General features: G+C 44.6%; 1 protein-coding gene across 3 annotated transcripts; it reads left to right on the top strand.

The window, feature by feature from the left end:
• Positions 1-150: 150 nt before the first annotated feature.
• Positions 151-18,706, top strand: CBR4 (carbonyl reductase 4). 3 transcript variants are annotated; one of them, XM_082402149.1, is made up of 5 exons: positions 151-454; positions 2,025-2,145; positions 2,883-3,019; positions 5,692-5,826; positions 5,913-7,923. In XM_082402149.1, the coding sequence occupies exons 1-5, from the start codon at positions 313-315 to the stop codon at positions 6,020-6,022; spliced, it is 645 nt and encodes a 214-aa protein (XP_082258275.1). In that variant the 5' UTR covers positions 151-312; the 3' UTR covers positions 6,023-7,923. The 3 variants fall into 3 exon arrangements, with proteins under 3 accessions (XP_082258275.1, XP_082258276.1, XP_082258274.1); XM_082402150.1 differs by lacking the exon at positions 5,913-7,923 and adding an exon at positions 14,414-14,481 and having other exon boundaries at positions 157-454; XM_082402148.1 differs by lacking the exon at positions 5,913-7,923 and adding an exon at positions 17,137-18,706 and having other exon boundaries at positions 163-454.
• Positions 18,707-22,322: the final 3,616 nt, after the last annotated feature.

The raw sequence follows: 22,322 nt of genomic DNA, 5'->3' as shown, positions 1-22,322 counted from the left end.
ACCAGCATGCAGCGCGGCCCCTTCTAGCCGGCTCTCGCGTCCCGTCTCTGTCGCCCCTGGATTTTCCCGCCCACGTTCGCGTCCGCGAAGGGCGTGGCGCCCGTAGCCCCTGCCCACTGACGTCTGCGCGCCGACGTGACGTGATGACGTGGCGCTCTGGGCGCCTCCGCCCTCCCGGGCTCCAGTCCGGCGGCGGGAGGTCTGGGGCGGCGCTTCGGTTTGTGGGAGCCGCCGTGGTGTGAAGGCGCGAGGCCGGTGGGAAGGGTCGGCCCTTGTAGCCTCCTCCTCCGGGTCTGCGGCTCCCCGTCCCAGATGGACAGGGTGTGCGCCGTGTTCGGAGGCTCCCGGGGCATCGGCAGGGCGGTGGCCCGCTTGATGGCCCAGAGAGGTTACCGACTGGCCATCGTCGCCCGGAATCTGCAGGGGGCCAGAGCCGTGGCCGGGGACCTGGGCGGTGGGTACCGACCGGAGGCGCCCCGCCTCCGCGCGGCGAGTGTGGACCGCGGCCGGTGCGGGTCCGAGAAGCCGTCGTGGGCGCCCTCCTCCCCGGGCCGGTCAGGCTCACCGTGTGGGGCGCGGGGCGGTGCGTGCCGCAGGTGCGGCGCGGTCTGGCGAGGCTTCCCGGCGCGCCTGCGTGTTCTTGCGCGTCGGTACGTGTGCGCATGCGCAGGCAGTGCCGGCCCAGGACGTTCGCCGCTCCTGCGGTCCTGGTTGTACCCGGTCTGCTTTCCTGTGTCCAAGGCACTGACGTCACTACGTTGCTTTGGTGACCATCACCAAGGGACAATGAGATTTGTTCCGCCGGATTCCTTGTTATTGCACTTAAACTCCATTTCCCCCCGTTTATTAGGAATGGATTGTCAGTTGCTCTGCGAATTTCAGTTTCTGGAGGGTAGGGAGACAGGGTGCTGTGAGGGTCCGAGCTCGCAGCTGTTGCTGAGGTAGTAGGCGGGCCGGGAGCAGGGGCACCTGGGGCACCTGGTTCACCGTCGGGGGCGGGGGGGCACCTTCACAGGAACGTCACCGACGGCTTCACCGAAGTGATTACGTGGGCCGCGGGTACGTTATGGACCAGGGAGCATCTCAGCCATGCTTCTTGCTCAGATTCAAAGGGGCGAGAACGTGGGGGTCCTTCTGGGTCACCCCACGCCATCAGTGTTGGCTGGACAGGATGAAATCTGCTGGTTGGGTTTCAGGGGTTGTGGGTCCAGCATGTCTTCAGATAAGAGCCGAGGGAGAGGCAGATGCTCTGGGGCCTTGCATTTCCTTGAATTACGTGGTCCATGAGTGACTGGTTTCCACCCAGAAAGTGTCACTTCCCGGATGACCTACTGTCTTCGAATGTTTAAGGAGATAATGTTAATGTATTAGGCAAGGTTAGCCAGAAGATAAACAATTGTTTAGTTTTTTAAAAAATCTACAGTTTAGAGTATTAAAAAGGTGTATTATTAAATAAAGAATACTTTCTTTGAAGTGTAATTTTTTTGGTATTTAAACATTTCAAAAAAAGTGGATATGTTTAAAAAGCAGGTAAGAGTTGTTTTTAGTAAAAAAGTTTTAGCATTTTTTTTTTTAACAGCTTCCTGCTTTGTCTTATCTCTCCTAATGGTCAGACTTGAACAATAATCATTATAATATATGTGACATAGTTAAACAAACAAAAAAATCCTAGAGTTTATTTCAGGGCCAGGAAACCATCAAAAACCTAACTGAATTAGACGTTAAGTTTCAAAAAAAGGAATATAAAACAGAGAAAACTGTTGAATTGCATAGCGTGGGGTCAGTGTCAAAGCTATAAATGTTGTTAGATGAATCATACAAAGTACTTTATTTCTTTTTACCCACCTGCCCCCATCCAGTTTGTTAGACTGAACTCCATGAAATGAGGAATCGGGGAAATAATCATGTTTTATCTCATGTTCTGGATAGAACAGATCTGGCTCATAGTAGATGCTTGACAAATGTGTATTGAATCATTTTTAAATTCAAGTTATAAGTAATTCTGATCTAATTTTGTTATGTAGGAGATCATTTGGCATTGAGCTGTGATGTTGCCAAAGAACATGATGTTCAAAATACATTTGAAGAGATAGAGAAAAACTTAGGTCGAGTTAACTTCTTGGTAAATGCAGCTGGAATTAACAGGTTGGTCACAAAGTTAAGTACATTTCTATATGTCTTTTTTTCCTTCTATGTCTTTGATTAATATGAGTTAACATATTAATTAACTTGTTTTACTTCTAATTGGAAGAAGAACTATGTATTTTGAAACTTGATCTGTCAATCCACACACTTTTCATTCTTTTATATTGAGATTATAGTAAGGGTACAGTTCAGGTTTAACATTGTAATCACCGCCCATATTGAGCTGCAGAACTTTTCCAGAACCCCAGCAGGCTCTCTCAGTTTCTTCCCAATTAGTACTTCCTTATAGGTAACCATGGTCCTGACCTCTGCCACCATATATGTTTTCTCAGTTAATATTAATGGAATCAGAGTGGGTATTCTTTTTTTTTTTTTTAATGAATTTAGGACAGAATATTTAGAATAATATAAAAATTTACTTTCTAAGCAAGGCGTAGTGTGGCAGATACTTCATTCGAGCTATTTTGGCCACATGGCCCTACTTTGAGCAGTTAGGGGTATGTGCCCCTCTACCTGAGTGGGGTCAGGGCCTGTCCTCCAAGGGATCCTTTCTGGCTTATCAGTTGTTATTTTAGTGCCTCACACCAAGTTTAAAAGGTGCTCTCTAGGTGTTCTAGCTCAAATATAAAGCACTTCTTGTATTCTGCATTCAGGAAAAATGTTACGTATTTCTTGACTTTTTAATTTGTTTTGTTTTATCCCAATTTTAAATTATATGGTTTTTGTTTTTTTGGTAGGGATAACCTCTTAGTAAGGACAAACGCCGAAGATATGCTATCTCAGCTTCATACTAACCTCTTGGGCTCCATGCTGACCTGTAGAGCTGCCGTGAAGACAATGATTAAACAGCAGACAGGGTCCATTGTGAATGTGGGTGAGTCTGACCTCTGTGGATTTATTATTATCTCATGTACCATAAGAAAGTTATCAACTAATTTGGAACATATTTACTTGTGAAACTTGGACGGAATGTATCTTTATTATCTGTAGAAAAAGGATTGGATTAACTGATTAATCGGTAAAACAGGAATCACCCATTTACATTCTCCTAGTGGTCAAGCAGGTGTTATATGAGTGACACCACCAGGTATTGGGAAGGAGACAGCACGAGCCAGGTGATTCATGACAGAAGGTTCCCAGTGGGGAGTGGCTCCGATCCGGCAGGTGGTTGATGTGCACAAACGTGGTGCAGTTTGGCCAGCTATTTGGATTTGTTAAGAGAAATTGGACATCCTGGTTTTTTTTTAACTTTTAAAAATATTTATTTATTTATTTATTTTTGGCTGTGTTGGGTCTTCGTTGCTGCCTGCAGGCTTTCGTTGTGGCGAGCGGGGTCTACTCTTCGTTGTGGCGCACTGGCTTCTCACTGCGGTGACTTCTCTTGTTGTGGAGCACGGGCTCTAGGTGCACAGGCTCAGTAGTTGTGGCACGTGGGCTCAGTAGTTGTGGCTCTCGGACTCTAGAGCACAGGCTCAGTAGCTGTGGCGCACGGGCTTAGTTGCTCCGCGGCACATGGGATCTTCCCAGACCAGGACATGAACCCGTGTCCCCTGCATTGGCAGGCGGGTTCTTAACCACTGCGCCACCAGGGAAGTCCGAACATCCTGATTTTTATGTAAAACCGAATTTTCAAACTGTGGCCAAGAAATTAAAAACTTTTTGATAGTGGGGGCTGAAAAGTGATTTCTACGGCTGTTGCATGGGTCACTAATAAATCTAGTTCAGAGGTCTAAGAGGAGGTTTACTTAAGAGAATAACCTTTTCAGTTTTTTAGGATGGATGTAAGTAACTCCTAGTCTTCAGTTCACCTGCCCCACAGGGCAGACAGACTGTAGAATGTGCCTATAGACCTTAAAGTGCAAAGTGGCTTGAAGTTGTATTTCAGTCTGACAGTTTGAAAATAGCAGCATGCCATCTGCCTTTTAAGTGGTGATACCGTAGAAGGCCACAGAAGGGGGGTGCTGCTCTGTGAAAGTCAGTGACCCTGTTCTTTCTAATGCAGGAGCTGTCTTTCCAAGCCAGAATATAGGGTGTATATATAGGGTGTTAAACCAGAATATAAGGGTTTTTTAAGCCAGAATATAGGGTTTTTCTTTTTTGAAAATGAGAAAAAGAAAGAATACTGTGCTAATAAGAAGTAGAACATTTTTGACATTTACCCTTAAAAATGTGAGAGGTCAGTTTTCTTATAAAAGCTTAGTAAATGAGTTGACCTTTGCCATCTAACACAGCCAGATATGATTTGGGTTCTTGTAAGCTGGTACACTGGCCTGTATGTTTCACCTGATAACGTGGGGTGTATTTGTTTAACTCTAAAATATCCCCCTTTTAGATATATACAAAAAGCCCATATCAGTCCTTTGTTTACATGCAAACTTTTAGACTCGTGCTGAAAGTAAATAAAAATAGAGTATTGAAAATAAACTAGGGGACTCTTATCACAGAGGGGACTACTTTAAACTGCGAGAAAGTCCATTGTGTTTCCGAAGTTATCACTGACAGGTGAACTGTAGCGCATGGCCTGAAATAAAGCTGCTCCGGCCTCATGCTCGGCCTTTCCTCTTAAGCCTGCGTTGTTCTTTCTTTTTTGTGTCTCTCCTTGTTTTTCTTTCTCCCCAAACCCCTTTCTGTGTCCACCTGCATTTCCTGTGTCTGATGTGTCTTTTCTCTCTTCCTGTGCTTCATATTTCTCTTCCTTTGTCATTAACTGGCATGTGACATCTAACGTGGTTAAATATTTTAATATTGGACTTGTTGATTATAATTTGAGAAGTATTTGGAATGTTCTCTTTTTCTAAAATTAAATTACTTTCTCAAAAATTTTCTGAGGCTCTTGATTAATTTTTATATCATAAGTACAGGTCACTGGTGGAGAAAATTATTTCCCCAATTTCTCTTCTGCAAGAATTTATTTCCATACAATTGATACTTGAATTACAAATTATTCTTTCATATTCATATAAATGAAGCCACCCAAGAATCTTTATAGTAGGCAGTACAGGTTAATACATCACTGAAGGTAACTAAATTGCAATTTTACAGATAGTTTGCAATTGAAACTTTGCTAATTTAGATTGATAGTAGTTGAAATTTAGTAAGATTTATCCTCAGATGAACTATTTTTTTTAGGTGGAAATAAATACTTCCTTATGTATGTGGTAGAATCATAAAATCAGCCTTTATCTGACTTTTTTTCTGGTTTTAACCTTTTCCTACTGGAAGCCTTTGTAACTATTGTAGAATTTTCATCATGTTTGACCTCCTCAGAGATGAGAATGGGTTCCTGTCACTTAATGGATCTGTTCTCAACCCCTGCCTGGCACTCAGGGTTTCCCGTGAGCTTCTTTAGGATCCTGTTTTCTCTGTGTATCTGAGCAGACTCAGACCCTAAGTCTTACTACTCAAATGACAATGGTTAGGATTCCTAATTTTAGCAAAGGACAGGGTAGAATAGTTTGTACCTTGTTTGTTTACTGCAGAGTATCTGAACATTCAGAATAGTAACCCCATTAATTGGTTTGAATTTGCTCTCATTTCTTTTTCCAGGAAGCGTTGCAGGTGTAAAAGGCAGTTCTGGCCAATCCGTGTACAGCGCCAGCAAAGGCGGGCTAGTTGCATTCTCACGCGCTCTTGCTAAAGAAGTAGCAAAAAAGAAAATTAGAGTGAATGTAGTTGCGCCAGGTCAGTGGGAACTTCTTTTTTCTTTTAATTTATATGCATCTGTGGCTTTTTACAATAACAGTAAAGACTGTTTTTGTGTCTGTAAGTACGTCATCACCATCAGGCACTTCTCAGAGGTGCTGGGACAGGAGCAGGGGACCCACACTGTTACTCAGCCCTGGAGCATGCCGCCCAGGAGGGCGTGACCTCGGTCTGACGGGACTCAGGGGGCCGGGACGCTCGCTGCATCTGTACTAAAACCACAAGAGAAACTTCTCACTTAAAAGTCAGTTGTATTTAAGTTAAGAACTCTCAAGAGCTGAATGTAAGAATTTCAAGTAAGTGGGCTGGGGAGTACTGGTAGCATACACCCTGCAGGTGAACGGGTCCACCTTTGTGTCCCTTTGGAGAACTGTTTCCATTTTCATTGTCTTTCTCCTCTTCTTGGGACGTTTCGTTGATTTGCTGCTCACTGGGATGCAGTATTTGTTAATTTAGACTTTGTCAGTTTGTCAAAGCAGAACTTTCCAAGTAACGCATCTATTACCTAACATATTCCATACGTCTAGATTAAAGAAATAACACATCTTTATATCTAAAATATCTGAATAGCTCTATAATACAGTGTGCTTTTAATAACAGTGTGAACCAGAGGAGATAATCCAACAAGGCTATGTAGATGATGTCATTTGCATATTTCATGCAGTAATCCCCTACAATAACTGACGTACTGATGACCTCAGAGACACTGCTGGTTCGGTTCCAGGCACCGCGGCAGAGTGCATGTCACAATGAAGCGAGTCAACAAACCTTTTGGTTTCCTAGTGCATATATAAGCTATGTTTACACTATACTATAGTCTATTAAGCGTGCAGTAACACTATATCTATAAAAACAGTGTTCATACCTTAATTGAAAAATACTTTATTGCTAAAAAATGCTAACCATCATCTGAGCCTTCAGCGAGTCAAGTTGTAGTGCTAACATCAAAGACCGCTGATTACAGATACCACAGCAAATACGGTAATAATGAAACAGTTTGAAATATTTTGAGAATTACCAAAATGTGATGCAGAGACATGAAGTGAGCAAATGCTATTGGAAAAATGGCGCCAATAGACTTGCCTGATCCCGGGTTGCCCAAAACCTTCAACTTGTAAAAAAACGCAGTGTCTGCAAAGTGCAATAAAACGAGGTCTGCCTGTACTCCAGAAAGCCAGTGTTTGTAGAGAGAAAGAATGATCAGAGGTCACGTATGTTTGTTTTCAAAATGGAGAAGATGCCTTTCACTGGGTGTCACTGTGCCCCAGAGAGCTACCCCTTATTCACGTTAGAATTTCAACACCAAGAAAAATTTGAAGGAAAAAAGATATTTTACGCAGACTCAGGAGGAAGAAACGTCTTTTGAAAAGTCACTCTGGGAAGTAGTAGGTTGTAACAGTGATTTTAGCTGTGGTTGCCTCTTTAGTGAGCGAAGGGGGTGCTCTGAGACCTGCTGTGTGATGGTGCGGGGGGCAGTGGTGGCACGTGGTAACAGAAGTGAGGGCATGCACGCCGGCCCCCGCAGGTTCTAGCCCGTGTGCAGGAGGTATTGCTCAGAGGAACTCAGGCTGCGAAAATCCGACCTGTTTGGGAGTGGCCGACAATGAAGGTGGTTAGAGAGGTGGCAATTTAACGAATCTTCAGGAGTAGAAGTCACAGGGAGGGGGGAGCTTGCAGTAGAGCTGGCCGCCTGTGGAGAATCCATCAGGAACACTGGTGTTCTTGTGAAGCCTGTAGGAAGACCAAGCCAGCAGGGCGCAGGTCACCTGGAAGACAAAGCAAATGAGATGTGGGCTCAGTGCCGCGGCAGTCAGAGCCTTGTGAAGAAGGCGAGGGGGACGTGCTATAAAGTGCACCTGTTCCTTTCACTGTGCTGACTAGGGGCATTCCACACGAGTTGAAAGTATTGATGGATTAAATAGGACGCAAAGCCAATTTAGCCTGGTTGGTCTGTTACAGGTAATTGGAAAATATTGAAACAGAATGATGGGAATTATAGTTTAGGTTGCTAAAGGCTAAAGAAATTCTCCAACTTGTGCTAAGACTTTTAAAATAAATTCGAATGTACAACTTACAGCTGGTTTGTTGCTTTTCAAATTAGTTGCCCCAGTTTGTAACCAAGTTTATTCCGTTCGGTAGCGGTCTGCACCCGTGAACACAAAGCATTCTACAAATGACTGAAGTCCCACTTTAAACTTAGATTTCCACTGTGTGACGAGTGACCTTCAGGGCAGAAGGGAGAGGGGGTGGAGTGACTGGGGACGCACTCCTTCAAGGCAGAGCTGCAGAACCAGCCTCCGCCTGGACCAGAACAGGCGCAGGGTTAGGAGGAAAAACTTTTGCTGAAGCGCAATTCAAAAAGGTTAAATTGCCCCAAAGCTCCAGTTTTAGACACACGTCTCCGTTTCCGATGTCCACACGTTTTGAGGCTCCTGGGAGTAACTGAAACAGCCAGCGAGCACGCAGGCGCCAGAAGACAGCACTGTGGGTGCACGGAGTTCACAGGATGGTGGGAGCAGGTGCGAGCGCTTCAGAGTATGTACGTGAAAACGTGTCAGGCGCTCCCAAACGTGGAAGGCAAAGTCTCCGGGACTGTCCTGTCACTGTCCTGTCGGACTAGGCCAGAACCACTGAGAGTGTGAGTACTAAGTACGGTGCTTCTAAGATGAGTCAGAAACGAACCAGGTAGCGTCCCAAGGTGTACAAACCAGTTAAGCACATATAAAGTTAGTACTGGTCCAGTTAGAAATACAAAATGAAAATTATGGAAGCTGCCTCAAATACCTGGGGTTCCACAAATTTACAAGCAGACCTGTGTAACAAAGTAGACTCTAGTTTTAAGGAAACATTGCAGTTCAGTATTCCAAACACGTCTCAGGTCCCAGTGGTAACCTCGGAAATCACTTGTCTGAAGAGTAGAACCATTTATATGTTTGTACAAATTTGCAGATAACAAAATAAACAAAAAAGTAGAAAAGACCTGTCCAAGGCTGACGTTTAGTCTGGTTTTTTTTTTTCCAAAAGAGTTGACAAGTCCACGAATTGAGCAGGTTGATATCCAGCTGTTGGTTCTCGTGTGAGCTGTGTGGCAGTGGAGCCGGTCCCAAGCTGCTCCCTGGAGGTGTAGACAGAGAGCTGGGGTGGCTCACAGCACACGGGGGACACGAGAGCGTGGCGGCGTGAGAAAGTGTGCACTTTGCCTAGCCCAGATGCATGTCACAGCACACGCACACACACATGCACACACACCACAAACATACACGCTTATGTATTTGTCAGACATACACACATTTGTGTGTTTATCTAAAACTTATTAAAATAACTATTGATTATGGTTTTTGTTTTATGGAGAAGGAAGCCATTCATTAGCCTGTGAATTGATACTCATAGATATGAGTAGTTTAGAACCTGAATACTTCTGAAATGATTAGAAATAGTTCTAAAATGATCAGAAAAAGTTCTAAAATCAGTAGTTCTAAAATGATCGCTTAAAAAATCAAGTAATGAACTGGTGCCTAGAAAAAACTTTCTTGTACCTTATATTTTATATAAGATCTTTATTTTTAAATTTTGCACTGATTATGGGATAATGTTAGGTGGACAGGATCTTAGTGATGATTTATTCCAGTCATCTTAACTGTTTAGAAGACTGGGCCCCAAGAGACAGAGTGAGTTGCCCAAGGTTCCCCAGCTAGTTTTTGGTGGAACTGTTACAAAAGCTTTATCTTTTGATTACCAGCTAAGGAAGGCTTGAAAATCATGACCCCTTAGATTTGTTTTATATCATTACAAGATTTAGGTCTCTTTGTCCTTTTGCTATTATGTTCTGTCTAAAATATCTGGAATCTTCCAACTTTATAACTTTTACCTTTACATTATTTGCCTTTTGACAAATTACTAGTTGATAAAAATCGCCTGGATTAGTTAAGAGACTAATAAAAAAGTGCTAAAACTCAAATCTACATCATCACTCATTAGCTGGTGTGATAGAAGGTTTGGTTAGTGGGTTGTTGAGGACAGTGAGTGTTCTGTGTCTCTGCCAGTCGCCGTGGGACCTTTGTCCCAGCTTGCTGTGGGCACTGGGGCTGGCCCGCTGGGGGCTCGTAAGGAGGAGGCTGAAGTCCACCCTGGCCGCTCTGCTCCGTGGGCTCTAGAGCTGGTGTTGCGTTTGGCACCAGTGCTGAACCAGCAGGGACCAGGGAATTGTTGGAATGTCCTGGCAGGCCTCTTGCTCTACAGTGTTCCTTCGTCCCAATTCATTGTTTAGTCAGAGACCAGCTGAGTTCAAGCATTCCAAATCCATGAACATTTGATAAATGACTCGATTTAGATACATTCATTTTTGGGGGGAAAAAAAAGAAAAAAAGAAAATCTCAAAGCTGCACTCTGGTCTTGGCACTGCTTTCTGTGTGTGTGTGCTTTGTGCAGCCCGATTGATTTTCGTGTTAGCCGAGTTTAACCATGTATAGAGTAGATGATTTGTGGCTTGGGGCAGCATGTATGTGCTTCCCTCTGTTTTAGGGATTGCAGTAGTGTGGGTGATGAAGAGTTAACTCTAGGTCACGATGATCTCAAAGCTGGATGGTTTCAGGGTAGTGCAAGTGTTCCTACTCCTGATTCTAATCATTCGTTCAGCAGACTTCCTGAGTGTCCCCTGTATGTGAGGGCTGGCAACGCTCCAAAATTGCAAACACGAATAAGCTATTTCTGCCACAAGGAAAGAAGTACAGTGGGAAAGACAGGTGTATAGACAGATGATTACAGTGCCATGTGATGAATGCCAAGCAGGTACCCCTGTGATGCCGTGGAAACGCTGGAGAAGGAATGCTTAATTTTGTCAGAGTTAATTAGTTGTCAAGGCAACAGGCTAAATAGTGCAAATCCAGTTTGTATATAAAGGGAAATTTTATGAGTGTTAGGGATGTGTGTTTGTATAGCCTTTCCTAAAGATCTTACTTTCTAGTGCAGTTTACACTGAAGGAAAGAAAAAACCTGTTGCTAAAAAATGTGGACACTGAGTAGGGTGACCTTTATTATCTTGGCTGTAGTGTAATATATTATATTGGCTGCGCTATAAGCATGGTGTGAATATGCTTCATTAATTAGAAGCAAAGTACAAGTTGAAATGGTAGCATTAAATCGAGTCTATGGATTATTTATTAACTTTATTTTAGATAGTAATTTCAACTAGATTCTTCAGATCCTTTAACAGAGTTGATAAACATCAGAATTGATATGTTTATTATTATTATTATTTTTTAATTATTTTATTTTATTTTATTTATTTATTTTCTATGGCTGTGTTGGGTCTTCGTTTATGTGTGAGGGCTTTCTCTAGTTGTGGCAAGCGGGGGTCACTCTTCATCGCGGTGCGCGGGCCTCTCACTATCGCGGCCTCTCTTGTTGCGAAGCACAGGCTCCAGATGCGCAGGCTCAGTAGTTGTGGCTCACGGGCCCAGTTGCTCCACGGCATGTGGGATCTTCCCAGACCAGGGCTCGAACCCGTGTCCCCTGCATTGGCAGGCAGATTCTCAACCACTGCGCCACCAGGGAAGCCCGATATGTTTATTTTTAATGTTAGTTTTCCTCGTCACCTGCAAATGGAGTTTCCAATTAAGTTAAAAACAGTTAAAAGCAAATCATAATAGGAAAAAACAAGGAACAAGCAAAATAATAAATTAGGCTATCATTTGCTGCCTAATATTTTTAACTTTTTAAAGATAAATTAGTTGCTAAGCTTTGGTATTACATTAACTATAAATTTCTCATCATGGATAAGTGTTACTGATTGGAAAATATTGAATATGAGAAACAGAATATTTGGTAAATTGAAACTATATTGGATGCATTGCTTTTAAAAATGTGTTTTCAATAGATAACACAAATATGTACAAAATTCAAAAGTACAAAAAGGCATAGAGTGAAAAGTGAGTCTTCTCCGGCCATTCAGTTCCTTCCTCAGAGGCAACCAACCACAGTCAGCTAGTTCTTTCTGTATTTCATATATAAGTCAGTAGAACATATATATATATATATATATATACATATATATATATACATATATATATGTATATATATATATATGTATATATATATACTGTCGACTGAAAAAAAAAGCACAACCTAAAAGTTGAGAATTAGGTTTTATTTGGCAGACGTTCTGAGGACTTAAGCCCGGGAGGCAGCCTCTCAGACAGCTCCGAGGGGCTGCTCCCAGGAGGTAAGGGGGGAGCCAGGATGTAGAGGAGCGTTTGCAACAAACACCAGGTGGTCGGAACATCAAAAGATGACTGTTCATTAAAGAAAACCAGGCATCTCAAGTTAAGGAGTTTAGCACTTTTCTGTGTATGGGAAGATGCAAGAGTCTGGGCTCACTGGAATCATTCCTTTGATCTGCACCTCAGCTCTCTGGGGCCAGTGTCGTGTGCTTTCCTATCTGTCCCATCCTGAGTCCCCTCAGGGCTCACCATGGGGGGCAGCTGTAGTGGCTTGATGGCTGGAACAGCCTTTGTTTACTTTTTTTTTGGCGCCGAGGCTTGTGGGATCTCAGTCCCCAGACCAGGGATTGAACCCGTGCCCCCTGCAGTGGAAACACAGAGTCCTAACCACTGGACCACCAGGGAAGTCCAGCCTTTGTTTACTGATATGGCAGGCAACATTTTTCATTCACACTACATATTTTTAAGAAAACACAAATTGATCATACTATTCTCAATGTTCTGTACCTTGCTTTACTCAAAGAACAATCTATTTTGGAGTTGATTCCGTATAGAGAACTGCTTCACTTTTTAAAATAACAGCTCTATGGAAATATAACTCACATACCTCATAATTCACCCATTTAAAGTGTCCAATTCAGTGGGTTTAGCGTAGTCACAGAATTGTTCCATCATCACCGTGATACATTTGAGAACATCGAATTTTCATCAACCCAAAAGAAACCCTGTAGCCGTGAGCATTCACTCCCCATTTCCCGCCAATCTCCCCAGCCTTTAGCAACCACTCATCTACTTTCTGTCTCTGTCATACGAAATGTGGGCTTTTGTGACTGCTTCGCTATTTTTAATGGCTGAGTTAAAAGACAATAATGTCTGTTTTATGGGTGCACCGTAATTCATTTAACCTGTGCCTCTCATTGGGCACCTCGGTTGTTTCTGATCTTTTGCTGGTCCGACTAGTAATGCAGTGACAGTACTTGTAAGTGATTTATTTTGCACATGGGTGAGTATATATATATGAGTGTCATCTTGGGACTGAACCTGCCAGGGCTCAAAGGATATGTGCACTTAACATCTGGACAGATGGTACAGCAGTCATGTATTTCTACAGGGTACCCTAAGTGTTTTGCTCCCTCTCCCCCCTTTTTTTAGCTGCAGAGCTTTTATGTTTACTCCTGGGACAAAGTCTTGCTGGCAGATTCTTGCAGAAGCTTGAAGCTACTTAAAACAGATATTGCTCTAGGTGCTGTTGTGTGCTGTTCAGTGTGGTGTTGATTTTTTACACTGCTTCCCTGTACACTTTTACAAGCATAATACTAGGACATACAAATTTGTTCTGGTTAAAATCTTGGTCTAGATTTTGGCAACAGCCTTGTTTTATCTCCCTAAAAAAGTGTCTGGGATTATTTTAATTCCTTCTAGGTCCTAGGAACTTATATCAGAGAATGGACATCTAAGAGAGAGCCATATCAGACAGTGCACATCCCACAATTGGTAGTACTGGTGTCTAAAACTGGCTGAAGTCCTGGCGTCTTATTTAAATATAAGCTCTCTGCTGTATATCAAAATATTCAAAACTAAAATAGTGACCAAGTCATATGGAAGTGAGATGCTGTTTATTTATACTCTATAGCTAGCCAGAAATGGGTCAGGGAAGTACATTTCCTTGGGAGCTGACCAAATACAAGCTCTCGCTGGACAAGAAACGCACACTTGCTTTTCTGAGAAGGAGCTTCCTGTTCCTGTAGAGCTCCTGTCTTGCAGAGGTGCGCTGAGCGTGTCATCACGGGTGTGGAGCTGCAGCAGCGGCGTCCTTGTTCTCAGCCGAGTGCCTGTGCTGTTATCTCGCTGGCTTAAGGCGTGACCGCTTTGCAGCCCTCCGAAGCCTCTGACTCCCATAGGCGGCCCACAGTGACATCACCTGTGGACAGTGGCACCAGCTGGGAGTCTGTAATTTTCATAACCCCGCTTGAAGGGGTTGTAAACATGTATGTGGTCAAATGAGTAGTAACGTGAAATTTCCAGAGCCTTATAAATAAAGTGGGAGAACGCTAGGGGAGGGCGTCCTCTGGGGCCGAGGAGAGATCATAAATTGAGAAACAACACAGGCACAAAAACGGGTGTGTGCAATGTTTACAAACTACTGATATCTCTGCTCAGGTCCTACGAGATTTGATAGAGAGTCTAGGAGACTTTATATGCAGTGCCCTGGTTGTGGATATACTTATAATTAAGGATCATGTAATTCATGAGCTGTAGCATAAAATGATAGTGAAATTTGGTAGAGCCTGGACTACTTTATCACTAGAGACTAACTTCATGTTTTTGTTTGATTTCTGATAAATTAGGGGACGATATATATGAATTTGAAGAAGCTGCAGTTAGAGTTTTAGGGCAGTAAAACTGCTCTGCGCGAGACTGTAGTGGTGGATACGTGATGAGATGCATTTGTGAGAACATAGACCTGTCCAACGCAAAGGGCGGCCCCTGAGGTAAACCATGACTTCACTTAATAGCGTATCAGTCAGTGTTGGTTCACCAGATGCAGTGCGCTAAGGCAGGGTGTTAATAATTGGGGGGTGCCCGGGGAAGGCGGTGTGATATGAGGTATGTGGGGACTCCCTCCACTTTCTGATCAGTTTTTTTGTAAACCTAAAGCTGCTCTAAAAAATAAAGTCTATTAATTTAAGAAGAAAAAAAAAAAGCTGCTGACAGTGAGAGGACGGTGCTTGCGTTTGGGACAGGTTCCTGCCCTCTGTATCCGACATCATGGTCCAGGAGGAGCAGCCAGCGTTGGGGACGGCTTCCCTCCCTCTCAGCCTGGCCTCCGCCCCCCACTGCACTTTGAGGCTTTCAGTGCAGGGTCCAGCGCTGGCCGGCAGCTGTCCCGTGAGGCCTGTCCGTCCGGCTGTCCGTTCCCAGTGGGAGAGGCCGTGGAACTCCCCCTGTGAAATGACGCCCTGGTCCTCCCCTCAGTGGGAGCGGTGGAGGGAGAGCCAGCCCGCGGGGCAGGGGCCCGAGCAGCCTGACCCGGTGCTGGACCCGCGGGCTCCGCTCTCTCCTCGACAGATCTGACCCCTCACGGACGTGAGTCCAGGCCGTGGTGTCGGACGAGGCCTGTCTCCTGTCGGGAGCACGCGTGTGTCAGTCTGTCTGCCGCGGTGGCTGGCTCCCGTGGCTCTCTGGAGGACCAGGTCTGTCCCACGGCCGCGTCTCCGTGGCAGAGGCCTGTCTGCCTTCTCCCCGCCTCACTGCCTGGATCTCCCTTCCTGCCTGCGGTCTGCCTTCCAGCACCTCGCGCCCTGTTCCAGATCTGCCTTTTTCCCAGGGTGAAAACACTTCCGGTGGCCTCTCACAGACCGTGTGGCCTTACATCCCCCCAGAAGCAGGGCACCTCAGTTCCCTTCAGCACAGCCTGAGTAACAACCCGGTGCTTGCTGAGCAGGAGCTCTTCCAGCCACCCGGCTGCAGTGTAAGAACTGAGGGCCTTTGAGGGGAACCACGACGACCCGTGACGCGGCACACCTTCGTCCTGGAGTCGGAGCTATGTAGAGCTGCAGTCTGCCGTTCTCAGTCTGCTGCCCCTGCTTCACGGGACAGGAGCAGCCTGCAGTTTAGACGGTGCGCGGTGCCCAGCCGTTGGCTTGCAGAGTGCAGCAGAGCGGGGGACGGAAGCTAGTGGGGGGTGTCCTCCCCCAGTGCTCTGCTTGCCGCGAAATGCCACCTCTGAGAGGACGTCAGCAGAGCCACCTAGAAGTTGAGCTAACCGGTAGTCACGAGGTCTTTCTTGCAGCGCGTTTTTACTGTAGTTTATTGAGGTCTGTTTTGTTTTTTAAGATTAAAATGCATCATTGATTTTCTGCCGAGGGTTGAGAGTTAGTGGGGAAATATTTTATGCCAATTTTGCTAGAATTCAAAACAACCTTAGAGTAAATAATTGTATCATGAACTCTTTGAGAAGATGACCTGGATATTTAAATGTTAGATTCGTGATTTATTCAGTCGACGTTGTAAGCATGTGAAGTGCGTTCTCTTCCTGATTCACTTTTCTGAGGCACCTTTGACCCTGAAGTGTATCCAGAGGCTTCCGATCCGGGAGCCCTGCGACCCTGCTTTTTGGGTAGCCGCAGCCCGTGCAGTACTGGGATCTTCCTGTAGGTGGAGCTACGCTCACAGCGTACCCATGACGCGGTTTCATCACAGCTGTACTTTGCCTTCTTTTTTTAAGTCTAAATGATGAGTAGCGTACAGAATGCTGATTATAGAAGTTATTGGTAATATGTATTCACATGTATCAGACTAATCTCACAAGATTTCCTTAATAGATATGCAGTTCTTCTGTGCTATGAACCATTTAGAACTGGTGCTCCATATATTATGTCACTTTAACTACAGCTCTTGCTACTTGAGAACATGTTCTCTGCAAGCCTTATTGCACACAGCACTGCCGTGTTAACTTTAAAATTTTAAAATTTTCTGTGTATACTTGCATCAGGATTGGATAATTCCATTAGATTCTTTTCTTATAGGAACATTGGAAATACTGGTCTTTCTAATCATCAGCTATCTTAGGTATAGCACATGAAACTAATTTTTGTCAGAACTGCCAAATCAGGTCATGTGACCACGTTTGTGATGCTTTCCTTCCCTCTACTCCCCCACTCCACCCCTAATCAAGTGAAAATTAATCAGTTGTGTGGTTCTTTGTGTTCACCTCTATCAGGATATTCACCCAAGTTCCTTTTGTTATAATTAGGGGTGCAAGTGAGTGTTTCCTCCCTAGGTTACAGGTTCCTTAAGGAATGGAATTTTTATTCATGTTTATATCTATCCACTCATATTGTGCTACGAGTTGGGTCAAATATTTTAGTGTTCAGTAAATGTTCATTGGGTTAAATTGAATAAAAAATGAAGACTTGGGAACTGATTGCTAGCAAAACTCTGTATTTCCTAAACAAGGTTTATTAATCATCTCAAATTTTCAGCAGCGAATTTATTTTTTTTTTTGAAATTGAGCAAGTGTCTTAGTGTCTGCCCTTTTCAACTAAATGAGCAAACATTTCTCTTTCAGGATTTGTTCATACAGATATGACGAAAGACTTGAAAGAAGAACATTTAAAGAAAAACATCCTTCTTGGGAGGTTTGGAGACCCCCTTGATGTGGCCCATGCAGTCGCGTTTCTTTTAGAGTCTCCGTACATTACAGGGCACGTCCTGGTGGTGGACGGAGGCTTGCAGCTCACCATGTAGCCGACTAATATGGCTATTATTAGAGTCAAGGGCACATATTGTTATACCTGCATTCGCTAATCAAACCTACTGATGCTACAAATGTTGATTTCTATCTTTATAAGAATATGTCTGTAGAGGACAGTGTGTGACCAGCTGTGCTTTCTAAATGACACGTACCTTCCAGGCTGCAGCAGTGTTAGTGTGTAGTCGCCCCTCGGTACCCACAGGGGTCTGCCCCAGGAGCCCCAGAGTCTTCAGGTGCTCCGGTCCCTTACATACCGTAGCCTCCATAGTATTTGCATATAACCTACATATACTTTAAATCATCTTTAGATTATGCATAATACCTAACACAGTGTCAACGCTGTGTAAATAATTGAAGTACAGTGGAAATGCAATGTATTTTTGGAATTTGTGGAATTTTTTTTTAATATTTTCTATCCGTGGTTGGTTGAATCCATGGATGTGGAAGTCACGGATGCCAAGGGCTGACTGTATAGGCATTTTGCAAGTGATATAAACAGATGTTATCCTAATTTATACATTTTATGGCAAAAGTGGGAAAAATTATATGGTCTAATTGTCATTAGTTATTTCGTTTTATCAGGCTGAATACTCCAGAAGTTAACCTTGGAGGCCATTGCCAAAGTAAGAGTATTTACAGGGAATGGGTAGGTGTCAATACCTTAGCAGCCCTGCTAGAGTTAAACATTGTATCCCTTTTGCCCCTTGGACAGTCATTTGGTTTACAGGTTGAAAATGAATGTGGAGTTTGGTTTCTTTGAGTGGCATTGCTCCTCCTTGAGCCACTGGGCACAATAAACTGCAAGTGCAAGTGTGGACAGTTGACCCATCCTGTGGAAATTCTCAAAGATGGTGAGGGTTAACCCTTACTGTTTTAATACCTGGTACAGTTGTGAGCTGCGTAGATCTCATCAACTTAGGAAGTGGAAGTGTTTTGTTTTTTTAAATCCACAAAAACAGTTTAGCAGGCTACTTAAAAACAGCAATAATAATATTCTTGCCTGACATTTTAGAAAATAATAATTATGAACAATCATAAATAAGTAAATATGCAGTAACAGTGAGTTAAATGTCTTACAAGGAACAGGTTAAGCACTAGTCTTAAAAGAAGATGTTTGCCTGAGGTTAGAGATGAAGACACAAACTGAATGAGAACATCAGATGACATCTACTTTGCATTGAACTGTTTTCTGGGGAATATCGTGATCATTTTAAATGTCACTGGATTCATGTTGATTTTTATAATTTGTCATTTTAAAATGTTTTAAATATTTATTGCACCTTAAACAGCAATCTTTTTACAGTCTTATTGGAGCCGAAATGATTTTATGTAAACAGATTTAATTTTATATTGAGAGTCGGTGCAAACGTATTAATAGGATATATTATATGGGGAGGGGGTGGGGTGAGATGTGACAGGGTGAGAGAGTGTCATGGACATATATACACTACCAAATGTAAAATAGATAGCTAGTGGGAAGCAGCCGCATAGCACAGGGAGATCAGCTCGGTGCTTTGTGACCACCTAGAGGGGTGGGATGGGGAGGGTGGGAGGGAGGGAGATGCAAGAGGGAAGAGATATGGGAACATATTGTATATGTATAACTGATTAACTTTGTTATAAAGCAGAAGCTAACACACCATTGTAAGGCAATTATACTTCAATAAAGATGTTTAAAAAAAAAAGGATATATTAAATGAATGCAGAGTAATAAAAGTAAAATAACAAAGTCAAATCTGTGTTCCAAATCAAGATTCCTGATTCCTTAAAAATTCTTTTGCACTGATCTTCAAAATAGCCTTCTCTACTTCGAGAGGTCTGTTTAGGACGTGAGCAAGCCAGTTAAGTGTAAGTTACTATTGTGACCGGACGGTCTGCTCACCGCAGGCACGGCGGTGCACAGACCGCGCTCAGGCGTGCACAGTGCCCGGCGCTCGCAGGGAAGCAGCGGTCGGGGCGGTGTCCGGCGTCCTGCGCACGGAGCACGCGCTTCTGCAGCGCCGCCTGCCCGCAGGCCTTGGCGGGCGGCCGCGGGCCAGCGCCCTCCTCAGACTCACGTGCTCCGGACCCCGTGGGGCCGCCTCGGCTGGTGGTCGGCAAGGAAGCAGGTGCCACTGGAACGAATGGTGCTGAGGTGTGGCTTACGGATGGATTTAACCTTCAAGTGTGTATATTCACACGTCAAGACATGACCCCTTTTGAAGCGTCCACCCGCTCCCGCCCACATGGAATTTCTGGAAGGTGGAGCGAGGCCTTAAACAGGTGCAGCCAGCCGCCTCCGCCCCGCAGGTGACGTCTCCATCGGCTCCCACCGCCCGGGTGGGATGTGTTTCGTGCTCTCATCCTGGTGCTGAAATGGGTTGCCAGCTGTTGCTCATATTCAGAGATTCAAGAACTTCAGTGAAGTCTTAACAAGATAACTCAGCTGCAGCTCTTATATGGCTCTTAGGAGCCTGCAATCCAGTCTGTGTTGAGTACTTGTTAGGAAATGGTTTATGGTTTTAAAGCCAGTGTTAACGTGTTTGCATGGGACGTTTTTAAATTTGTGCTTTTCATATTTATTTTTGGCTGCGTTGGGTCTTTGTTGCTATTCGCGGGCTTTCTCTAGTTGCGGTGAGCGGGCTTCTCATTGCAGTGGCTTCTCGTTGCAGAGCACGGGCTCTAGGCACTTGGGCTTCAGTAGTTGTGGCACGAGGGCTCAGTTGTGGCGCACGGGGTTAGTTGCTCCGTGGCATGTGGGATCTTCCTGGACCAGGGCTCGAACCCGTGTCCCCTGCATTGGCAGGCGGATTCCCAACCACTGCGCCACCAGGGAAGCCCCCATATTCAGTTTATAAGAGGGTTTTTAACTGCTTTCTAAGAGAGAATATATGTTGTAAATTTCGGGGCAATAATTTATGTGAAGAAGATGATTTAATGTGTATGCTTCTGTTATCTGGAATAAAGGGAGAAGATTACTCTGGACATTAAAGAGTTATGCCTGGGGCTTCCCTGGTGGCGCAGTGGTTAAGAATCCGCCTGCCAATGCAGGGGACACGGGTTCGAGCCCTGGTCTGGGAAGATCCCACATGCCGCGGAGCGGCTGGGCCCCGTGAGCCACAACTACTGAGCCTGCGCGTCTGGAGCCTGTGCTCCCCAAAAAGAGAGGCCGCGATAGTGAGAGGCCTGTGCACCGCGATGAAGAGTGGCCCCCGCTTGCCGCAACTAGAGAAAGCCCTCACACAGAAACGAAGACCCAACACAGCCATAAATAAATAAATAAATAATAATTAAATAAAATGGAGATTTCTTTAAAAAAAAAAAAAAAAAAAGAGTTATGCCTTACATTGCTGAAACATTTTCCCAAGCTTTTTAGATGGAAGTATGTGTAAGTTGAAAGGTCTTACCACTGCCCTAACTTGACAAACATACTATGAAGTATTTAATAATTTTTAAGTTTCTTTTATATTAATTTTATCTTTCAATTACATTGTAAGCTCCTGAGGGTAGAAACCATACGGTGTTTTCATTCTTTTCGTTTTAGTTAAATAACTCACTAAATATTGGTTGAATACCTACTAAGTGTCTTGTACATCTTTTGATTCCTCCACCTTACCCGCTCAGCTCTGAGAACATCTGGTACATCCCAGAACTACACTGATAAATCCTTTTATATGTTTTGATTCAAGATCAACAGTCGTTACATTGTGCTATAGTGGAGGGAGGGGTGGGTCACTGAAATATCAATACATCTGTTCCTTCAGTACACATCCTGGAATATTCTGTGACTCCTTTTTTGGCCATTTATCTCTGACTTTGATGCTTACTTTCAATTTATAACTGAATTTGAAATGCTAAGCCAATCAACTATTTTCTCTTAGGCAACATGACTTACTTGGAGGAATTACCACCAGTTTAATTTGGAACCCTTGGACTGATCATCCAAATGGGTGTGCTATCGGTATCACCTGGAGAATTTTTTTTCCCCCCAATTTAAACACAAGTCAGGAGCCCTGTCCCTGGGAATTTTGCTATGGGTAGGGCGGGGTGAGGAAAATGTGGAGGTGCTTTTAGGAAAAGTTTTCAGTGATGCACAGTGTTCATTACTTCATTAAATAAGTATTTATTCATTCCTACTGCACACCAGACACTGCTAGTCACGGGAGGTATAGTGGAAACGGACCCTGGTTCCCTGGAGCCCACAGGCTAATTGGTTTGGGTCGTGGGCAGGCAGACCTTCAACCATCACCGAACGTCAGGTTACAGCTGAGGTGAGCACGGGAAGAGCGAGGAGCTCTTGTTGCCATTGAATCCTCTTGCTCTTGCTGGCGATTTGAGCTGCTCTGGAAGGTCGGGAGGGGCTTCTCTGGGGCAGGATAGTTGAACTAAAAGTGAAGCCTTCGTCCAGAGGCAGCAGCGCGTAGGGCTACTCTGGGGAGAGGGAAGATGCCGAGTTCGATTTTAACCAGGCTGAGTTGAGGTGTCTTGCCGCTAAGAGGAGACCTCAAATGCGCATGCGCGAGGACCTCCCGGGGTTGGGGGCGTGGGGGCAAAGGGCGCACGGTGCCTCGTCTCCGCGTGAACGGTGATTAAGGAGTGAAGAGCGTGCCCAGGTGAGCTTGCGGATCCGGGTAGCACCTGACAGGTGCCGCGTGCAGTCCTCAGGGAGGGAGGGAGGGGGGCCCGGGGGAGCCAGGTGGGCCCGGGAAAGAGCCTGAGACGCGCTGGTGGGTGGGAAACAGGAGACGCCGGTCTTCACGCCGCCGCCGCCGCCGGTGGAAGGTTTTCCGGAAGGAAGGCGTCCTGAGTGTCGGTTCTGCTGGACTCGGTGAGTCGCGAGTTTACTAAAAAGGGGCTCTAGTGACGCGGGAATCTTTGGTTACGTGAACAAGAATGAATTTGCGGATTGGTGGGGACAGAAGGCAGAAGCTTGTGGGGGAGGAAATTAATTTGGGGCTTTACTTCACGTTACAAAGATCAGTTCGGCAAGGAAAAAAGCCTTAAATGTCAAAATGCTTAGT

Source organism: Balaenoptera borealis (genome assembly GCF_965194805.1).
Source record: "Balaenoptera borealis genome assembly, chromosome: 8".
Classification (NCBI taxonomy): Eukaryota; Metazoa; Chordata; class Mammalia; order Artiodactyla; family Balaenopteridae; genus Balaenoptera; species Balaenoptera borealis.
Note: the sequence above shows the minus strand (reverse complement) of the source record. Positions and strands in the feature narration are given on the sequence as shown.

Coding starts and splice junctions, on each gene's coding strand:
- CBR4 (XM_082402148.1), top strand. CDS start 313: ATGGACAGGGTGTGCGCCGTGTTCGGAGGCTCCCGGGGCATCGGCAGG. Junction 2,146..2,882: donor AATGCAGCTGGAATTAACAG/GTTGGTCACAAA, acceptor TTTTTTTGGTAG/GGATAACCTCTTAGTAAGGA. Junction 5,827..17,136: donor AGTGAATGTAGTTGCGCCAG/GTCAGTGGGAAC, acceptor TTTCTCTTTCAG/GATTTGTTCATACAGATATG.